This window comes from Glycine max, chromosome 1 (genome assembly GCF_000004515.6).
Source record: "Glycine max cultivar Williams 82 chromosome 1, Glycine_max_v4.0, whole genome shotgun sequence".
NCBI classification, from domain to species: Eukaryota; Viridiplantae; Streptophyta; class Magnoliopsida; order Fabales; family Fabaceae; genus Glycine; species Glycine max.
Window position 1 is genome coordinate 52,442,164 of NC_016088.4, and position 20,542 is coordinate 52,462,705.

Here is a 20,542-nt window from a genome sequence, read left to right on the forward strand (position 1 = left end):
TATATTTTGGATAATGAATTTCACGCTACATATTCAATTTTAATAAGTAAAATGTTCTTAATTTTTTTTTCTCAATATACTTTTTAAAAAAGTAATTTATTTATTGTTTACCCAAAACTGTGAATGACCAGTCGCTGTCGGTTCTTACAGAACTCGCATTCAAACAAATCACAAAACGACAAACATTGGAGTAAACCCTCGTTCATGTGTCCAACACTGCTGTACTCTCCTTGCAAATTGAACGAACCATTGGCCTCAATAAGTTGAGAAATGAGGATAACAGCAACTTCAACGCGCAAAAAAAAAAAATCCTCTTTCTCTCTCGCTCTCGTCTTACTATATTGTACTTCGTATAGTGTATTGTACTATTATTATACTAATCTCTAATATCTAATAATCTTCACGCACGACACCTTCCAACCCCCCCAAAAAAACAAGTCTGACATCACCCTTCCTCATTACTACTAATTAATCAAACTTAACATCTTCTCATTTTCATTGCCCTGCGACTTTCCCATTTATCACCTCATTTTCTGATGAAAAAAGTTACACCTTTGGAAACGCCCAAGAGAAGAACCAACGAGATCGAGGACCTTCTTCTGCTTCTGCTTCCGCCTTTTCCTTCGCGCTTCGGTGCTGCCCACCTACACTCATTCCGTCCAAACCCCTTTTTGTCTGAAAAATCAAACCTTAATTTCTGCGTTTTTTTCTATTGGATCCAACTTCACTCGCCGGCTAGAGTTTCCCGAGGCACTACCCTATTGGGTCTAATCATTCGAGTTCTTCGATTAACGTGAATTTGGGTCAGAGACCTCATCATCAGAGCTGGCAGGTGGCGGGTAAAAGAAAATTTGCAGGTTGACCGGTAGATATAGCAAAGGAGAGTAGAAACCCTAGAAGAAGAAGAAGAAAAAGAAGCAATCCCCATATAAGAAAAAGGATCTAAAACCAAAACTTTCTCCGTGAGGTTAAATGCCCTTAAGGTTATTTTCCCTCTAAGAAATCCTCGAGTCGTTTAAGGTTCCCATGCCGGTTGACTTGGACAATGTTTCCACAGCTTCAGGGGAAGCTAGCGTGTCTTCCTCTGGCAATCTGACAGTGCCCCCAAAACCCACAACAAAGAAGAAGCGAAACCTTCCAGGAATGCCAGGTACCACAAAAAAATTCATTTTTTTTCAATCAATCATCATCATCTTGTGTTGTTTTTCTTATTTTACTTTTTATGGGGTTATTCAGATCCGGATGCAGAGGTGATTGCTCTGTCTCCGAAGACCCTGATGGCCACGAACCGTTTCGTGTGTGAAATTTGCAACAAGGGGTTTCAGAGGGACCAGAACCTTCAGCTTCATCGGAGGGGTCACAACCTTCCGTGGAAGCTGAGGCAGAGGTCGAGCAAGGAGGTGAGAAAGAGGGTGTACGTGTGTCCCGAACCAACGTGCGTTCACCACGATCCTTCTAGAGCGTTGGGGGATCTCACGGGGATTAAGAAGCACTTCTGCAGAAAACACGGCGAGAAGAAGTGGAAATGCGACAAGTGCTCTAAGAAATACGCGGTTCAATCCGATTGGAAGGCTCACTCCAAGATTTGCGGTACCCGAGAGTATAAATGCGATTGTGGCACTTTGTTCTCGAGGTTTTACCCTTTTGGCTTTCATTCACCCTTACCCTTTGTGATACTATTGACAAAGTTTCTATTTGGGGATTTGGGGTTTATGAAAGTTTTGTTTTGTTTTTTTGTTTTTTTCTGAAGGAGGGATAGCTTCATCACGCATAGGGCTTTTTGTGATGCGTTAGCAGAGGAAAGTGCGAGATCTCAGCCTCAGACTGTTGCAAAGGCTAGTTCAGAGTCAGATTCGAAGGCTGTGACCGGTGATTCGTCGCCTCCGGTGGCGGTGGAGGCTCCGCCGCCACTTGTACCGCCTGTTAGTTCTCAGTCAAACAGTGTTGTTGTACCATCATCTAGCTTGCAGACACAAAAACCAGGTAGATAATACCCGAATCTGGAAAACATTGAAATCTTCTCGGTCGTTTCTTTTGTCGCGTTTGATAGGGTTAAAACTAGACCAACAAAACATTTGTTGTTTTTGTGGGTGGTGTTTTTCTTCTTTTTTTTTTTTTGTCTCTGTGATCTTGGAGCTTACTGGTTTTTGTCTGCTACCGTTCTTTGTTTTCATCTGTGTGTTGTGTGCTTTGTATATTCATAACATCAGAGTAAGTGATATAAGATTCGGAGAGTTAATTTAAGTAATAATATTGTGAAAGTAATTAAGTAATGGAATTATAAAAGTAAACCGCGGAAAAGGTGTTCTTTGGAACTGTGGTATGTAAACTATGCAATTGTGGACAAAGAAACTCAAAAGATTCAAAAGCTAAAAAGGGAAAGAAAAGCTTTGTTTTTTGGGGGGTGGAAGGGGGAATGGATTTGAGAAAGGAAACCATTATTTGTTCTTTTCTTCCCAACTTTAACACAGAAAGAAAAGGCACATACTTTGCAAGTCTATGCATCGTAAGTGGCTGCTTCTTTACTCCCCTTAATTATTATCAATAGTTAATAGTAATATCATTCTTCATCTTCTTAATTACTACAATTTTCCCCCCTGTTTTGATCTTTCAGAGTTGCCTGAAAATTCCCCACAAATCATAGAAGAACCAAAGGTCAATACTGCTATGAATGGGAGCTGTAGCAGTACCAGTACCAGCACTACCAGCTCAACAAGCAACAGCAACAGTGGTGCTAGCAGCAGTGTATTTGCAAGCTTGTTTGCCTCATCATCAGCATCCGCAACTGCAAGCCTCCACTCTCAAACACCAGCATTCACTGACCTAATTAGGGCCATGGGGCATCCGGATCATCCAGCAGACCTCTCAAGGCCTTCATCTTCAGAGCCCATTTCTCTGTGCCTAGCCACCAATCATGGCTCATCCATTTTTGGAACGGGAAGGCAGGAACGCCGTCAGTATGCCCCACCGCCACAGCCAGCCATGTCTGCCACTGCATTGCTGCAGAAAGCCGCCCAAATGGGTGCAGCTGCAACAAATGCCTCTTTTCTTCGTGGGTTAGGCATTGTATCATCTTCTGCATCAACGTCATCAGTTCAGCAAGATAATTTGCAATGGGGCCATCAGCCAGTGGAACCAGAGAGTGCCTCAGTTCCTGCAGGTCTTGGACTTGGGCTTCCCTGCGACAGTAGCTCTGGACTAAAGGAGTTAATGATGGGGACTCCCTCCATGTTTGGTCCAAAGCAAACCACCCTCGATTTTCTCGGGTTGGGGATGGCTGCTGGGGGCACCCCTGGTGGAGGCTTATCGGCACTCATCACCTCCATTGGTGGTGGTCTGGATGTTACTACTGCGGCGGCATCCTTTGCTAGTGGAGAATTCCCTGGCAAAGATATTGGAAGGAGGAGCACTTGATATTTTGGGTGCAAGGACTATATTTTTCGGGGCGATAAGTTCTGGTTGTACAGTGTTATGTGGTCCTTGCACATTGTGAAGTTGCAGTTCAATTGGGGGAGAATTAGTAAGAAGATATAGTATGCTCCTATTGAGCAGTGCTACAGGCAATTCTGAACGGGTCGTTTTGGATTATCCTATGCCTCTAATGTGGGCGGAAAAGAATGTATATTTTTTATTATATCAAAGAAGAGGCCCAGAGAGCCTTCTTTCCATGAGTAATGGCACGAGTTACAATATTATGTTTACTCTGGACCACTGGATTTGGTGTTGTGCAGAAGGTTGAAATTGATGTTGGGTTGGTTTCATTGGTTGTAGCGACAATGGTGAATTTGAAGACTTCATCTAGAGATCTTTTGCTTATCGGGCATCTACAGTTTTGAATTAATTCTGCTGTTGGATGATTTGGTTGGTCCATAATAGTAGCCTGTAGACATAAATCAGGAAACTTCTATGTTTTCTTCTACTGTTAAGCAGTAAATGGGTGGTTGAATGTTTATCGCGAAGAATATTGTCATTATGTTGTAAAATTGTATTCCATTGAAGTTCAATTTTTTCCCCATGAATCAAATTCCACGTTATTCTAGCATCCCCTAGGATGCAAAATTGCAACCGTTGCCTATAAGATTGTAATGGTGTAATTCCTCGCAATAAAAAAGGATGCAAATAATAGCTTCCCTAGTAGGTAGCTTTTCTTCGGTCCCCAAGTTGCATAAGCAACATGACACTTGACATTTGTTTGACATTTAAGCATGAAGAAACCTTTGCAAATCCATAGCCGAAATTGGTGTGCGAGTGCGGTGGCCCTTAATTTTTACTTTTTAGTAAAATGACTGAGCTGCATTCATTGACACTGACGTAGCGGGTTTGGTGAGGTTCAACGACCGACCTGTTTTGATTTTACGTTGGAATGATAATTTTCTTTGTCATTCCCATTACGTATTGATAAAAACGACACTCTATCATTCTTTCTTACTCGTCTTGGCTTCTTGAAGAATACGTGCTTTTCACCTCTTCATTTGTGTCTTCTATATTTTTAGCATAGAATGCATCTTTTTTCTGCAAGTATGCCCTGGTCTTTTGAAGTTTGGTCGTAAGAACCAAAGCAAATCAAGTCCATCTTCATAGATTGTAACATTCACATGCAGGTAAAAAATTGAACAATTCACATGGCGAGATTAGCCTCAGATTTTTCTGCGATGTTGTTTTTCAACCAATTCAAGTAACTCGCCTATAGATATTGTTTAGGTCACATTTATAAGGGCAGCAAGTCCAACTCATAATAATAGATTTGTTTGTTGTGATTCTCATGAAATATATATAAAAAATGTCTTTTGTGTCACTGTTTTTTTGTAAGTCTTTTTATGTCATAGATGTGAAAAAATTATATTTATTTATCATAATTTTTAATCACACTAATGTATTTAATATATATCAAAAGGACATAAACACAGGAAATTTCACACAACTTTGCAAATGAAGTATCCATTTCCCAAAACTTGCTGAAAGAAAATTATAAGAAAATAAAAAAAAAGGTTTGAGTGAAACCTTGAAGATTTCAAGTCAAAAACAATATCCGAAGGAAGATGGTGCCCGAGAATGGGAATCAAATTATGGTTGTTTAAAAAAAAAGCAAATAATTATTTTTTCTTTGTTTATAAGTGACCCTCTTGTTTTATATCTTAATCATATCTTATATTTTTTTCGTTCATAATAATAATCGCCCTCTAAAAAAAATATTTCAAAATATTTTTCATTTTAACTTTTTAATATATTATTACTATTTTTACTTATATATCATATAATAGATTATAAAACAAAAAATAAATTAACGATAATAATATTAATTTATAAAATTATTATTTTTTTCATCTATTTATTAATGTTTAATAACGATAATTATAACACAGAGAGAACACATTTCCGTCATATCTCAATATAATCCCATCATATCTTAGCATATTTCTGCTAATATCTTAAGAGAATTTAGGAAATACGAGGTTGGGAAAACTTGCCGAGTAAAAATACAGAGATGCCATTGATTGTTACCCACTATCCCACTTTCATTCTCGGCCGCGTTTGTTCTTGTTGTTGCAGGGGAAATTCTTGCTGCTCTTTCAACACGAAACGCCTCCTTCAACAGGTACGCCACAGAACATTAGAACCCATCTTCTTTTTCTTGCTGATATTAATTTACGGTGGGATCAGGTGGTTCTTAGTTCTTACGCGCCCCACATTTGAATTCAAGCCTGCACTTTTTCTGAGATGCTTAGCCGCTAATTTGTGTCTATAATGATGTTTTTGACCCATCTGTAACTGTTTTTTTCCTTTCACGTCCCTTCCTTGTGCCATTTCTCTTCTTAGTTCTTACTTTTTTTTCTTTCGTGTCCTTTTTCTTTTACCATGATTTGATCATAGTATCTTCGTAGTTGAAACAAATCTGCAATTCTTATATAAGCATATTAACTTCTTTGCCACAGTTGAAACTTGAGAATTTCATCAGTTTCTTCTGCTTGACGTGTGTTGTTTTTTTCTTGGCAAATGAGAGCATTCTGATTTGGAGACAAATATAGACAGCTAATATGCAAAATTATTGAATTGCATGTGGAGTTGGGCAGAAAGGTTTTGACATGAAACTGCATAAATCTAGGTGTAAATCTAATCCTTTAAACTATTATAGGGGTGTGAATTTGGGTACATGTACAAGGTTCAATCTTTTTGTTCAAATACCTCGTGATTCTCCCAGGAATTCGCCCTTTTAAGTTATTAGCAATTTTTTTATCCACCATCTTCCTATTTTGCATTTGCTTTTTGTTATTTATATCACTAAACTGTCTTCCTTGTTTATACATTTTATGGTTGGCAATTTGTCTGTTTAATGCCTCAACACTGTTCCTTCATTTTGCTGATAAACTACTTTGGTTCAAACAGGGAGGCATTATGTTTGCGACCACTGTATAAACGAACGATCCAATGAAGAAAGGCATGATGTTTGCGACCACTGCAGCACAGTGTGAATCGCTATTGGGAAAATTTTCAGCTTCTCAATCTCATTCTGAAACCAAAAGGCTGCACGCCCTCATCCTCACCCTAGGTATTTTCTCCTCCTCCAACCTTTGCTCTAAGCTTGCCACAACATACGCGCAATGCCACCACGCGTCCTATGCATCCCACCTGTTTGATAAGTTGTCTCAGCCATGTTTGTTCTCATGGAACGCTATGATGAGGATGTATGTCCAAATTGGGCGCCCCTTTGATGCCCTCAACTTGTTTGTGGAAATGCTCGGCTCTGGTCGTACCCTGCCTGACAAATTCACATACCCGGTTGTTATCAAGGCTTGTGGTGACTTGTCTCTGATCGATGTGGGTGTTGGAATTCATGGGCAGACCTTTAAGTTTGGCTACGATTCCGACACATTTGTTCAGAACACTTTGTTGGCAATGTATATGAATGCTGGGGAGAAAGAAGCAGCACAACTTGTTTTTGACCCGATGCAGGAACGGACCGTGATTTCTTGGAATACCATGATTAATGGGTACTTTCGGAATAACTGTGCCGAAGATGCAGTGAATGTTTATGGTAGAATGATGGATGTGGGTGTGGAGCCTGATTGTGCAACTGTGGTTTCAGTGTTGCCTGCTTGTGGCCTTTTGAAGAATGTGGAGCTTGGGAGAGAGGTTCACACGTTAGTTCAAGAGAAAGGGTTTTGGGGAAATATTGTAGTTAGGAATGCGTTGGTGGACATGTATGTTAAGTGTGGTCAGATGAAAGAAGCATGGTTACTAGCGAAGGGGATGGATGATAAAGATGTGGTGACATGGACAACTTTGATCAATGGATACATTCTGAATGGGGATGCTAGAAGTGCTTTGATGCTTTGTGGGATGATGCAGTGTGAAGGAGTGAAACCAAATTCAGTAAGTATAGCTTCTTTACTATCAGCATGTGGCAGTTTGGTTTATTTGAACCATGGCAAGTGCCTGCACGCATGGGCAATAAGGCAAAAGATTGAGTCTGAGGTCATTGTGGAAACTGCCTTGATTAATATGTATGCCAAATGTAATTGTGGCAACCTCAGTTATAAAGTGTTTATGGGAACCTCTAAAAAGAGAACGGCCCCATGGAATGCTCTTCTATCTGGGTTCATACAAAATAGGCTTGCAAGAGAAGCAATAGAACTCTTTAAGCAAATGCTAGTGAAAGATGTACAGCCCGACCATGCAACCTTTAATAGTCTTCTCCCTGCGTATGCTATTCTTGCTGATCTCCAACAGGCAATGAACATACATTGTTACCTTATAAGATCTGGTTTTCTTTACAGACTTGAAGTAGCAAGTATTCTAGTTGATATATACTCAAAGTGTGGAAGTTTAGGATATGCTCACCAGATTTTCAATATAATTTCTCTGAAGGACAAGGATATTATTATTTGGAGTGCAATAATTGCTGCTTATGGAAAGCATGGACATGGCAAAATGGCTGTGAAACTTTTCAATCAGATGGTTCAATCTGGAGTAAAACCAAATCATGTCACCTTCACCTCTGTTCTGCATGCTTGCAGCCATGCAGGTTTGGTTAACGAGGGTTTTTCTTTGTTCAACTTTATGCTCAAGCAACATCAAATTATTTCCCATGTTGATCATTATACTTGCATGATTGATCTTCTTGGACGTGCTGGTAGACTGAATGATGCTTATAACCTTATTCGAACAATGCCTATAACACCTAACCATGCCGTATGGGGTGCACTACTCGGTGCTTGTGTGATTCATGAAAATGTTGAACTGGGAGAGGTGGCTGCTAGGTGGACTTTTAAGCTTGAGCCTGAAAATACTGGAAATTATGTTTTGTTGGCAAAACTTTATGCTGCTGTAGGAAGGTGGGGAGATGCAGAGAGGGTTAGAGATATGGTAAATGAGGTAGGATTAAGAAAACTACCTGCTCACAGTTTAATTGAGGTCAGAGATATGTGAATTGAATATGCTCATTTAGATTACAATGTCAGCTTAACAACATCTGCCACAAACATTGAAATTCTGTCCAAAATGAGAGTCATTATTGCTGTAGTTATGGAAGACCCTATAAAATGTGAAAGGTATTTCCTTTATTGAGGAGGAAGTGCCTACCTTTTTCCATTATTTTAATTATGACGGAGGGAAATGTCTTTGCTTCAATAATGTTTGGCATGCATAGAGTTCAAGGCCGAGATTTTGGCTCCAATTTCCTTGATACACTTCTGTTGATGCACAATAGCCAATAACAACCAGTGCCTAATGTCTGCGACTTTTCACACACATTCATCACCTAACAAGCTTCTCAGTTGCTAGGTTTGTGGTTTAACTGAGATGGATTTTTGAGTATTCAGGATATTGCATTTTGCTATGATTGTCTGGTTGTTGTTGATCCCTTAGACTGGTTTCAACTTCTTATTCTCCCATTTTCTTGGTAAGTAGTTGGATTTTTTTTTTTGTTGCTACTTTTACTTTCACCTGCTTTTAATGGTTATAAAATAAATTATGTTGCTCCTGTTCTTGAATTGTGGTTCCTTGCAGCAAGATGACAATGATGACATATTGACTATGAGGGAAAGGCAGAGCAGAACTAGGTCGGTACCACCTATTCTTATAGACTTATACTTTATGCAGTCGCTTGTTAGCTATGTCGAGCATAATGACTTCACTTACTGGTGATGCTCTTTGTTTGATGACTCTGTCTTTATGAAGACATAGACACTGCTGTGAATATGTAATTTATATGTTCAAGGTTCACAAATTCTACTAGGTTTTAGTCATTTTATCATTAAGTATCTGATTAACTGAAGTGACTGCTTATATTTTAGACATATTGATGTAAGCCATAATCTTTTTGAAATTTTATTGGTTTATCAATAGTAAAAAATATTGACAACCTACTACTCATTTTTTGTTAATTCATGGAGTTAAATTATTTATGTACTTGACTTTGTTGGCACCCATTATGATCAGTTTTTTGCTTTTAGTTAACAAAAATATTATAGTCATGCATTACTTTTGTTTTATATGTTTATAATCGCTTGTTTTTTTTTTTTTTTTTTATCAATGGAGACTCAACAGCTGGCATACAAATGATATAAACTGCGTCGGCATTGTCATGTTGTCTGACCATTTCATGGTATTGATAACGAATTAATCTTCGGCCAAGTTCACAAATATAAAATAAATGGCTTGTCTGCTAATTTGTTTGACTAGTTAAATGTTATTTTGAGGTGATAAACACAGATCATTGGTATACCAGAGATCTTTCACACACAACAATGCAATATATTTCTAACTACGATTCTCTCAAATTGCAGTAGCTATTTCGCTAATCTGTGGCAGGAAAAAGAAGCTAGGTTCTAAGCCAAAACTCCTGTTCTCGACAGTGTTCCAGACTAAAGAGTCGGTGCTATTTATCTCTCTGATGCAGTGATGCTTCATAGACATTATCAAATTATTCTGGAAAGAAAAAGGTTGAGGGGAAAAGCAATGAGCTAACATCAGTTCTGGAGAAATATATATAACCCAGATGTCATGATAGTGACCTTTCTTTTCTCACATTCTCTTCTGGGTTCTTACAATAATTTTGTCTCAAATATTGGGCTAATACATGCAAACCCAATAAACATATAGTTGTCTGTCTTTTGCCCTTGTTTCTTTAAAAGCCTATCAAATCACATAGTCCAACTAAAGAATAGTGCTGAGCATCTAAGAATTATAGTAGTAGTCTTTAAGTAGTAGTCTTTAACAAGTAGATTGCTCTATTCGTATTACACCCTCTCTACACACATGCACACTCGCCGCTGTATTTTTATTTTATTTACATCTAATTATCCCTACAACATTTGGATAATCATTATCATATATAACTATTTAATTAAATGTAGCATAAAAAATCTTTATATTATTAATACATTGTTATTAAATCGTTTCTTACTATTCTCTGTCTGTAACATGCAACTTTATCCTTGTTTAATATTTATTTGATTTAATTATTCATTTGGATCATCTGTATCTTTTAGTTCTAGTTCTAGTTTTAAAGTGATTTTTTTAGTCTTTAATTTTCATTTTAATTCTTTTTTAGTTTATATAGTTTGAAAGTGATTTTTTTAGTTCTTATAATTTACATTTTAATTCTTTCTTAGTCTCTTTAGTTTGAAAGTGATCTTTTAGTTCTTATACTTTATATTTTAATTTCATTTTAGTCCTTATCATCAAAATATGAATAATATTATCAATTATATTTAATTACAAAAATATTAAAAATATCATTTTTAAATTATATGAACTAAAAGAGGATTAAAATGTAAATCATAGGGACTAAAAAAATTACTTTCAAACTATAGAAACTAAAAAGTATTAATGAACTTTAAGTACCAAATGAATAATTTAACCTATTTATTTTTATATTTAAAAAAGTAAATTATTAATCATTTTTTTTAGAAAGGATACTTTACAACAAAGTTTACAATCAAGAGAGGAACAGACAAAAGAGAAGAATTTAAATTTGAAATGTAATCAATGACATAATGAAAAGAGAGGGATAGATACAAAAATTAATGTTATATACATTATTTTATGTGTTTCATATCTCTTATTTTGAGATCTGTCTTCCTCCCCCTCCCCCTAGATTTCAATTTTATTAGTTTAAAACTTTTATTTCTTGTATTAAAAATTCTATTGTTTCAAATCAAAGTTATTGATACTCGAGTCAATTATTGTTAAAAAAAATTTCAAATTGATTTTTTTCTTATATATGTTTTCCTAAAAACACTAGTTGAAAAATAACTGTTCAAAAGGCTATCATTTAAGATAAATAATTAGTATAATTTACAGAGATTTTTTTAAATTATACTTAAGATTAGAAACTGCCCATCTAATTCTAAAACACAACATATACTTGTTATTATACTAACATTAACACAATTCACATCTAGACCATCACTAAGATGTTGACCAATTAGCGTTAGGTTGTTACATCTAAACACAAGTTCGATTCCAAAAAAAAAAAAAAAACCCCACATCTATATCCATTCTTTTTTCCGAATATATGTTCATTTTGTCATTTAATAATCATTAATGTTGTTCAAGAATAAATTCGTACCACCTATTGACATTGATATACTAAGAACTTAGTTTCGTTTTTTAAAAAATTGACATGAAAAACAATCCAACTATAGCTATTTGCTTGTTACGCACTTTTAATTCTCTCAAATTATTCTCTTTTGTTATGTTAACACTACATTCAACAAAACTAACTAAAAAATTAACTAAAAATTATAAAACCAACTTATTAAATTACATGTATTCATTAAATTACAAGTATTCGATAAAACTAACTAAAAAGTATAAAATGAAAAAAAAATTATAATTTATTTAAAATGATAGCTAAAAAATTTGATAAAATATATTGATGATAAAAATAGAAGAAAATATAAACAACTAGAAGCTAGTTTTAAAATATGTTAAAAGTTATTAAAAAAATCTTCTTTACCAAATAGATAAACAAGTTTTCCGGCTAATAAAACAACTAGACGCTACCTTGTCAAACATAGCCTAAAATACTAAATTAAAATTTGTTACTCTTAATTTTTTAGGCAAGTCGGTAGTATTTGTATTATGGATAATTAAAAATTCATGGCATAAATAAAAATATAAATATAAATAGACACATCTATATTTTAAGTAAACAAAAATCACATTACTCATTCTAAAGAAAACCTCCGCCACATTTTAGAAGTCCAGAAGTGTATAATCTCATAACGTGAAAGAACGACTGTTTGGCAAAGAATAGAAATTAGCCTGAAGTCTTTAACGAGCATATTATTTGGTGACTCTGTAAGCCTGCAAACCAAAACCAAATTTAGTGTGTATAACACCCAATTGATTGTTTTATGTATTTTACTAATTCGAAACAAGGCTCACCTTGACCCTTTTCAGTAGCTCTTTAGCATTGCTGTCCTTCCTAAAGTGTTCCCTAACAGGCTGCAGAGTCCAAGAAACAATAGTTGAGCTTGTGCCACATACTAGAAATGAAGAAATAAAAAGAAAAAATACCATAGTTCACATAAAATATAAGCTATAACACCACTAGTCTTGGTTTGTACAAGTTCACAATGAATAGTAAGATGCTACCAGCACCAGTAGGATATAATGTCCAGAGCAGCCTAAACATGAGGGTAGCAGCTCTGGTGTCTAATTATCAATTCCTCTCCCAGGTGAAAAAACTTACTAGAGACATGAACATACCTAAAGCTAATAATTGAAGCAAATATACGAAGCCACTTGAGTCCCAATAAAAACGTTAGGGTTTGATCATAAAAATGCAGAAGGATGAAGTGTAAACAGTACACTATTTAAACAGAATTATTTAACTTGGAGAATCTGTTGGATTAAACAATTTGAATTATTTTAACTACCACATTGATATTTGCAGATTGAAACCACATTAAAATTTTAAGCCCAACAAATTATAAACACACAAATCAATACGATTATAGGAATCTGAAAAGCAATAGGCTTGCAGTATATATGTTCAAAAGCCTTCTAATGCCCTGTTTCAATGCAAAGTAATAACACTACAACCTAGTATACATGATTGAAATTGTGCTTTTAAAACTTGGAAGAAAAAATACAACACACGAACATAATCAGAAATCGTCACCTCCAGAATTTTATTCAATGACTTTGCCAATGCTGGTTTAAGGTCACCAGGATGTAACTCTCCACTTTCATAGGCTGCAGTCAGCTCAGCAAAGCTTGTGAAAGTCCTAGATTGAATGGAAGAAAGAACATGTATCAAGTAAACATTTTTGCAGAAGAAAAGGTAAAAAAATTGTAAGACGGAATAAAGGTAAACAAAATTACCAAAGAAGTTGCTACTTTAAAGGCGTCAGAAGTTCAAAGAGGGAAAATAGCAAAACTTACTTATTCCCACCATTATCTGCACTACGCTCCACTGTGAACTCATTAAACCAAGGTAAGACAAGATATTTAATGTACTCCAAGCATGGGTTTCCTTCCACAGTCTTGGGAGGGCAATAAGCCTTTTTTATTTTCACATTCACTTCAGCCTATATCCAAATATAAAGTTAAACAGACACAACACAAGTTTTATTTTAAAAATATGAAGGAAAATTACAAATAAAAGGAACCACTTAAAATATATTTATCATTAAGGAACAAATACCTATACTTTGCCACAAAAAGCACAACCATATATTTCTTCATGGTTAATATTTTATTCCATTTTTATATTTTTTGCAATTTTCACAAAATGGAAAAAATTCTTAGCCATCCTTTGAATTAAAACAGAACGCAACTAGATAGGTCTTAGCCTTTGTAATAATGACACAAATTTGATAACCCTATAAACAACTTACCTCCTCATCTTCCATGAAAATGGAAGATGATGGGTCACTTTTTGACATCTTTTCTTGCCCTTGCTGAAGACCAGGTAACATGTCTGCAAATCACCCCTAAATAAGTTAGTGAGAGATACACAACTTCAATATACACTATTCAAAAGGAGATTCGAAGAATACGGTGTGACAAGATAATGGGCTTGTTCTTCCTCTTAATGTCATCACAATACTCTCTGGCAAGTACGTTCACTTTCCGCTGATCCATTCCCAATTGGCAAATGTCGGCCTATTTTGCAATACAAACATTGATGCATATTATTATTCACTAACATGTTAGAAGCAAATTGACAAGTTGTTTTAGAGGTTAGGACATAAGAAACAGCACAACATGTGAATCTTCAAATATTGAAAATAAATAATACATAGCTTAGATAAAGACAAGGAAAAAAAAAACAAGAACAACACAATTGAAGTTAGTAGAAGAAATCATCCATTCTTGGTAGATGTAACTAACACATTCAAGGCTGTGAACATCTACCATGATTTCCATTTTTAATGAACATTGTAAAAATCAAGCATCAATTTATTTTCGGACAGTTCTCTACAGTAAACTAACAACATCCATTGTGAGCTTTTATAAGGTTATTTTAGAATGATTTTGTACAAATGGCAAGCTAATAATGTATGTATACATAAAATAATTGATGCAAGCACAAACATATAGAAAAAACCTGAAACACACCTTGAGGAAAAATATGTCAGCACACTGCATGCATGGATAGAATATCTGAGCAGCAGTTAATTCATCCTGTTCACTTCGTCCCATTATTTGGCTACACCTATAAATCAGAAAAAAAAAACACGGAAAAACAATGTTTCAAGTCCAAATCCACTATTTACAAGAACACATGAAAGGGAATTTTAAAAAGGAAAGGAACCTGATAATCCTTTTAAGATTGTTCTTCTGAGCTATATCCAACACAAGAGGCCAGTACTCATCAGCTCTGGCGTTAATCTCTTTGGAGGACCACAGAAACTCAACTTTCCCACTCTCCAGATCCATCCCAACAGCCTTCCAAATCTCGATCAAGTAACGGCCCACGGTCTCAATTTTCTTCAAATCTCCTCCCATCTTGTTGTTGAGCTTGGCAAACCAATCAGCAATCCATATTTTGACGATGCAACCGGCAGAAGTTAGCTTGTTCACATTGATTGTCTTCATAACACCCTATAATAACATATACAAGTAAAAGAAAGTACCTATTATGTAATCCACACCACCTTCAAAAGATTCCATTCCATTCACCTTAGAGAATTCAAGTAATCAACTACTCAATATAAGTACATAATATGAATATTAAAAAAAATTGAGAATTGGGATTTACTGACCTGAGCAATGTGCATTCGTCCGGAGGGTTCGAAGCCATCGTAGCAAACTGGTTCGGGTTTTTTGGTGAGGAGGTTAAGGAGTTCGTCTTCCTGAATGCATTCTTCTCCGACGCTTCTCACAATTTGAAATTTCTCTTCCGGAGTCAAACTGGGGGCAAATTCAACGATGAAATTGAAACCCTAGAAAACGGAGTTAGTGAGGGAAAGAAACTTACAGATGAGTTGGACTGGGATTGGATGATTGGGGGATCTGAGGGTCGGAGACGGACAACGATTCGACGGCTTCGGTGGGTGGTTGTTCCATTGCGTTACTCTCTCACAGGCAAAAAAAAAAAGTCAACGCCAGAGAGAGACGAACGCACGGCGGCGGCAGTCAGAGCGAGAGAGCGAAGAAGAAGGCTGAGTGGGTAGGGTGAGTATGGCCTGGGTGTACGTGTCTTAAATAATTGTTTATTTATTCATTTTGGGATTCTTTTCAGGGTAAAAATTGTATTTTATTTTCTTTAAAATATTCAAAGAATTTGTAAAAAAAAAAATTATTATTTTGACAAATTCTTTACTGGCACGACAGTCATTTGACTGTTAACATTATTTTATTGTTAATTAATATTGTTACTTGAACAAAACTAAAAGTGGTGAAAAAAAATTAAAAGAATTTTGATTGGTAAAATATTAGATTAGAAACTGCAAAAAAGGTCTGGGGATAAAAAAAAATTAGTAAACCCTAAATCAAATTAGTAGAAGACTACCGTTTGTCTTCAATATCCCAAAAGAGATTACACCCTATGCTCGGTGGCAGACACTCCTAAGTCCTATCTAAAGCAGAAAAAAATTATCTTTAATATATTTTTCCTTCATTATTAATAATTAATAAAAAAATTATATCCTAATTCATTTTATTTAAATTACTTGTATAAGGTAAAAAAATATTGCTATCTCGAGATTCTAACTCTTATAAGTTAGTCAAAGTCAATATTCATCTTATCTTGATTTCTCAAAGGCTAAAAAAATTAAAGTGCTTAAAAGATTTAAAATTTCGAAAATTTAAATTTAAAAGATAAAAACATAATTAACTATTGTAATATAATTTACCTTGTGTTTGATAGTATTGAAATAGAGCGGAAAGAAAGAAAAAGTTTTAAAAATTATAAATGGATTTGACACCTATCATATAACTTTAAATCAAATTTTTTTTTATTTCATTTCATTTTCTTCCACTTCACCGACCATACCCTTACTGATTCAATTATTTATGTCTCGTTTTTTTCTTCTTCTTCGATTTACTTAATTTTTTGAAGAGTCAATTCATAAGTTACATTTTCTAACCCATTTTTTTAAAAAAAATTATAATAAACTCAACCCACCAGGCTACAACCCACCGAAGATTGAGGTGAATTGAAATTTGTAATTCACTCTCAAAATAAATTTAACCCAACTCAATCATTTTATCACTACTACCTCGGAAGTAACTGAAGTTGGAACCAGATTTAGCACCAAAACTTATTTATTGCTAGAGACAAAAACGAGGGACAAACCGGCACTCAATTGTCTTATTTTTAATTTTAATTTCAGATATTTGCTTTTCTAAAAAATAAAAATATAAAGACTTGCTTGATAGGACTTATTTTTATAAGTTACAGTACCTTAAAAGTATTACTTTTAATTTTTAAAATAAAAATTAAACATTTTAAAATTGTTTTGATTTTCTACTTTCAATTTTCTATTACTCATACTTTTCCTTATACTGTTGCATCTTCTTCCATTCCTACTCTATGTAAAAAAATAATTTTTGAAAATTGTTATAAACACAATGAAACACAACTACTTGCTCCTTGAGAGCTAAAATAAGTAATAACACAGGAAGTATTTGAGAGATTGCTTTTCAACCCGAGCTTCACTTGTAAGGAGAGATTCAATTTCACTCAACAAGGGTCCAATCTATTATTGATGGAAGCCACAAGTCAACAACAGGCAACACATTCCCTCAATAATCCATCAAGGATCACATCAATGTGTTCATGAGGTAGCACAGGAAAACCTATGAAGATCAAGGAATCAATCAGAGCCTTGATCCACAAGAATTAAGAAACAGTGGGCGAGCCTGTCTTTATTCTTGGCAATTCAGATCCAAACTGATGAACCTTAGCACAAGTTTGGAATTTGAAGAAATTGTGTATCAGTGTATTTCATCCCAAAGCTACCAGCCTACCACAAGGGTGCAACGAACTACACTAGTGAGAAATGACTCTAAAAGTGAAGAAAGGAGCCCCAAGAACAGGATCTGATCCCCATTACTTCCATTGCATATTTGATTCCACTACAGTCACGATCAACATCAGAAAGGAAACACAAAGGTATTTTTGGATTCACTAGGAATCTGTGAAGTCTGTCTCCTTAGATCATAGCTTCTACTTGTTTCCTTTTTCATCAAGTTTCAGAGACAAAATGAGAAGCAACCAAGTGATGATTGAGTTAGGGTCACTAAAATTGAGGTAAGGATTGGGCAAGTTAGGCATGACCAGGATGAACTCAAGGTCATGTGATCCATGCAAGAATTGAATAATTGAGAGTGAGAAAACAAGAACAGCATGAGAAATTGAGAGAAAGTTTCAGTGGTCTGTCATTTCATTTCATAAAATCAACCCTGAGAAGGGTTATTGTATTTATATTTTATACATATCAAATGTGACAGATCCTACTGAGTCTGATGAAACACAGATCTCTTTTAAAGATTGTGTTAACAACTGCTAGCAGAAATCTAGATTGAGGAAAGTTTTATTATTAAAATAGTGAAGAAATCATTCAAAGTTCAAACGCTAATTAATTTAAGACAACTACATTCAAAAGTGAAAATGAGGCTTGATATCAAGAAGTAAACAATTACCTGTTGAACCCTTTTTAGCAAATTTCAATAGGCGAACCAAAATTAACAATTAACAATAAACTACAAAATGACAGAAAACAGTCCGACAAATCAGTAAAAGAATTAAGAATAAACCTTACATAGTCTGAAAGATATTTAAAATGGTCTCTGTGGGGCTTTCTTCCCAAAGATGGCCTCCCAAACAGAGGGTGAAAATGGTGCTTTCTTGTCCAAAAACTGTCCAACAGCTTTCTCATTAACAACAAAACCCTTTTCTGTTAATGTTTTGATAGCACTCTTAGCTTCTTCGACACCTTTTTCATTGCAGAAACCATCCACTAGGCCAACAAAAGCTGTCACATTTGGAGAATGACCTGCTTCTAACATCTCCACACAAAATTCAAAAGCATCATGTAATCTATTACACTTGTAGAGTCCTTGTATAAGGACTGTGTAACTGAAAGCATTGGGTGAAATACCACTACTCTGCATTTTCCTGAAAATCCTTTTGGCGTCATCAGCCTTGTGGGCCTTTGTGTATCCCTCCACTACCGCTGTGTATATGACAATCTCTGGAATGGTTCCCTTCTCCCGAATCAAACCAAAAAGTTTCAAAGCTTCTTGAACCAAACCATCTTTACATAAACCATCGAGCATAGCAACAGCATTGGGGATAAGGCCAGTCTCCTTCATCTTCTTGAAGATCTCGTTGGCATCTTGGGGCATAGACTCTTGAGCCGGTTGATTGGGATTTGACCTCTTTGCTTCTTCAGATTGCTTGCTTGCTGCAACCTCTGACAGATTAACTGTTTTATCATCAAAACCAAGCTTAAATTTATCAAGGAAACTGCCTCCTGATTTGCCAACATCCCTATTCGTTTCTGCCACATTTGTTGTGCCCTGAAATGCAAGATCAATTTGGGAAGATTTATTTATTTTGTCCAATTCATCAGGCCCACCATGGTTGTCATCAAATCTCGGAGGGAAGGAATGGGAACCTCTATCATATTCTCGGAAACGTGGAGGAGGCTGATTAATTGGCTTCTTACCTCTCAAAGGCCTACTTGGAATTGGTTCTGACAAAGACTGTTCAACATTGTATGACTCCTGGGTTCGGTTGCTACCATTGTCTTTAAAACTTGAGTCTGACTGTTCACGGAAAAAGTCATCAGATTCTCCAACAGGTTGTTTGCTTCTGCCACTGCGATCATCGGTAAAGCTAAAATGGCGCACAGTCTCAAGCCACGGAGGCAGATATTGTTTGGAATATAAAAGGGAAACTAGTTTTTCAATTCGAGAGGAGGATACAAGTTTATGAACCCCTCCTCGAGATGCTGCCATGTGAACCTGTTCATAAGTTGCACCAAGCATATAATCAACAACACCCCCAAATCAAAGAATAAACAGAGCAAAAGGAAAGGCGTGATGATGGATACTGAGATAACCAAATGTTAAATAATAAAGTAACAAATCAATCAGATTATAGTGGGGAAAAGAATGAAGAGAAATTATCATCATAAAGTCCTGGTAATTTACCATCTGTTTTGTATTCACCATGCAGCTCTCTGCAACTAGTGCTAGAATTAAATCAAAGCCACTCTCAAAATCCACAACCTACCTAAATTGAATGAAAAATAGTAATAAATCATCCAATAGACGCAACAATGAAAGAGAAACAAAACCAAAGCAATTTAAATGCTAGAAATGAAACAAAAATAGAGTAAAATTGTAAAGTGTAGAAATGTAAAATTCATTTTCGGTAGCGCTTTCTCTTACCCTAACTAACACGAAACAAAGGGTGAAAGTAGCAATTCATATGCGAAAATAATGGCAGCAAATTGAGAGTGTGCAAGAAATATTTTACCGAGTCGCGCGATAATTGACCTCTGAGGAAGTGTATTGGTGAGTGGTGAGTGGTGAGTGGTGAGTGAGTGTGACGAAGTCTAAGGTGGAAAATGCAACTCTGCATAATACCCTAACACACCGAGAAGGAGAAGGAAGACCCTGTCGATGGACTACTGGGCCTGGGCCTAACATTCTTGGTGTTGGATAAAACGAAAGTTTTAAATTTTATAGTTTATCAAATTTGAATACTTATTTTAGAAATGTGTTTGATTGTATTTTTTGTTTTTTAGTTTTCAAAAATTATTTACGAATTTTTTTTAAAAAAAATAAGAGTTGGGGAAAAAATGAGGTAGTATAAGAATAAAAACGATTAATAGAAAATAGAAAATCAAAATTAAAATAAATTAAATATTTTATTTTAAAAACTGAAAAATATAATTTTAAAATATTTTTTAAACATTATTCTTATCAAACAAGTTTTTTTTTTTATTTTAAAAATATTTTTTTCAAAAATAAAGAATAAACAAACAAGTTTAAATGCCAGATTTTCTCACATGTAAAATTGTAAATTAAGGTACGTCAGTATAAGAAAAAAAATAGAAGAGGAGAGAAA

The 20,542-nt window shown here is 35.3% G+C and overlaps 4 protein-coding genes across 11 annotated transcripts; 2 read left to right on the plus strand and 2 right to left on the minus strand.

Annotated features, from left to right (window-relative positions):
* The first annotated feature begins 289 nt into the window (after positions 1 to 289).
* On the plus strand, positions 290 to 4,019 carry LOC100806404 (zinc finger protein GAI-ASSOCIATED FACTOR 1). Its single transcript, XM_003517191.5, has 4 exons — positions 290 to 1,150; positions 1,237 to 1,633; positions 1,751 to 1,983; positions 2,615 to 4,019. The coding sequence occupies exons 1-4, from the start codon at positions 1,027 to 1,029 to the stop codon at positions 3,412 to 3,414; spliced, it is 1,554 nt and encodes a 517-aa protein (XP_003517239.1). The 5' UTR covers positions 290 to 1,026; the 3' UTR covers positions 3,415 to 4,019.
* A 1,378-nt stretch (positions 4,020 to 5,397) lies between these two features.
* On the plus strand, positions 5,398 to 10,155 carry LOC100779821 (pentatricopeptide repeat-containing protein At5g39350). Of its 5 annotated transcripts, none has more exons than XM_014775946.3 (5): positions 5,398 to 5,596; positions 6,385 to 8,899; positions 9,007 to 9,059; positions 9,538 to 9,698; positions 9,786 to 10,155. In XM_014775946.3, exon 2 carries the CDS (start codon positions 6,427 to 6,429, stop codon positions 8,425 to 8,427), a length of 2,001 nt encoding a protein of 666 aa, XP_014631432.1. In that variant the 5' UTR covers positions 5,398 to 5,596; positions 6,385 to 6,426; the 3' UTR covers positions 8,428 to 8,899; positions 9,007 to 9,059; positions 9,538 to 9,698; positions 9,786 to 10,155. The 5 variants fall into 5 exon arrangements, with proteins under 5 accessions (XP_014631432.1, XP_006573587.1, XP_003516575.1 ...); XM_006573524.4 differs by having other exon boundaries at positions 9,538 to 9,604; XM_003516527.5 differs by lacking the exon at positions 9,538 to 9,698 and having other exon boundaries at positions 5,398 to 6,103.
* Positions 10,156 to 12,147: 1,992 nt separating this feature from the next.
* LOC100806939 (tyrosine--tRNA ligase 1, cytoplasmic) lies at positions 12,148 to 15,651 on the minus strand. The gene is made up of 10 exons (XM_003517192.5): positions 15,437 to 15,651; positions 15,222 to 15,369; positions 14,771 to 15,060; positions 14,575 to 14,671; positions 14,013 to 14,118; positions 13,851 to 13,933; positions 13,396 to 13,541; positions 13,133 to 13,238; positions 12,394 to 12,453; positions 12,148 to 12,312 (listed from the first exon to the last, which is right to left on the minus strand). The coding sequence occupies exons 1-10, from the start codon at positions 15,523 to 15,525 to the stop codon at positions 12,292 to 12,294; spliced, it is 1,146 nt and encodes a 381-aa protein (XP_003517240.1). The 5' UTR covers positions 15,526 to 15,651; the 3' UTR covers positions 12,148 to 12,291.
* A 2,450-nt stretch (positions 15,652 to 18,101) lies between these two features.
* LOC100780355 (pentatricopeptide repeat-containing protein At4g38150) lies at positions 18,102 to 20,128 on the minus strand. 4 transcript variants are annotated; one of them, XM_003516528.4, is made up of 3 exons: positions 19,949 to 20,113; positions 19,621 to 19,698; positions 18,102 to 19,431 (listed from the first exon to the last, which is right to left on the minus strand). In XM_003516528.4, the coding sequence occupies exons 1-3, from the start codon at positions 20,051 to 20,053 to the stop codon at positions 18,241 to 18,243; spliced, it is 1,374 nt and encodes a 457-aa protein (XP_003516576.2). In that variant the 5' UTR covers positions 20,054 to 20,113; the 3' UTR covers positions 18,102 to 18,240. The 4 variants fall into 4 exon arrangements, with proteins under 4 accessions (XP_003516576.2, XP_006573589.1, XP_006573590.1 ...); XM_006573526.4 differs by having other exon boundaries at positions 19,621 to 19,702; positions 19,949 to 20,089; XM_006573527.3 differs by having other exon boundaries at positions 19,621 to 19,702; positions 19,861 to 20,022.
* Positions 20,129 to 20,542: the final 414 nt, after the last annotated feature.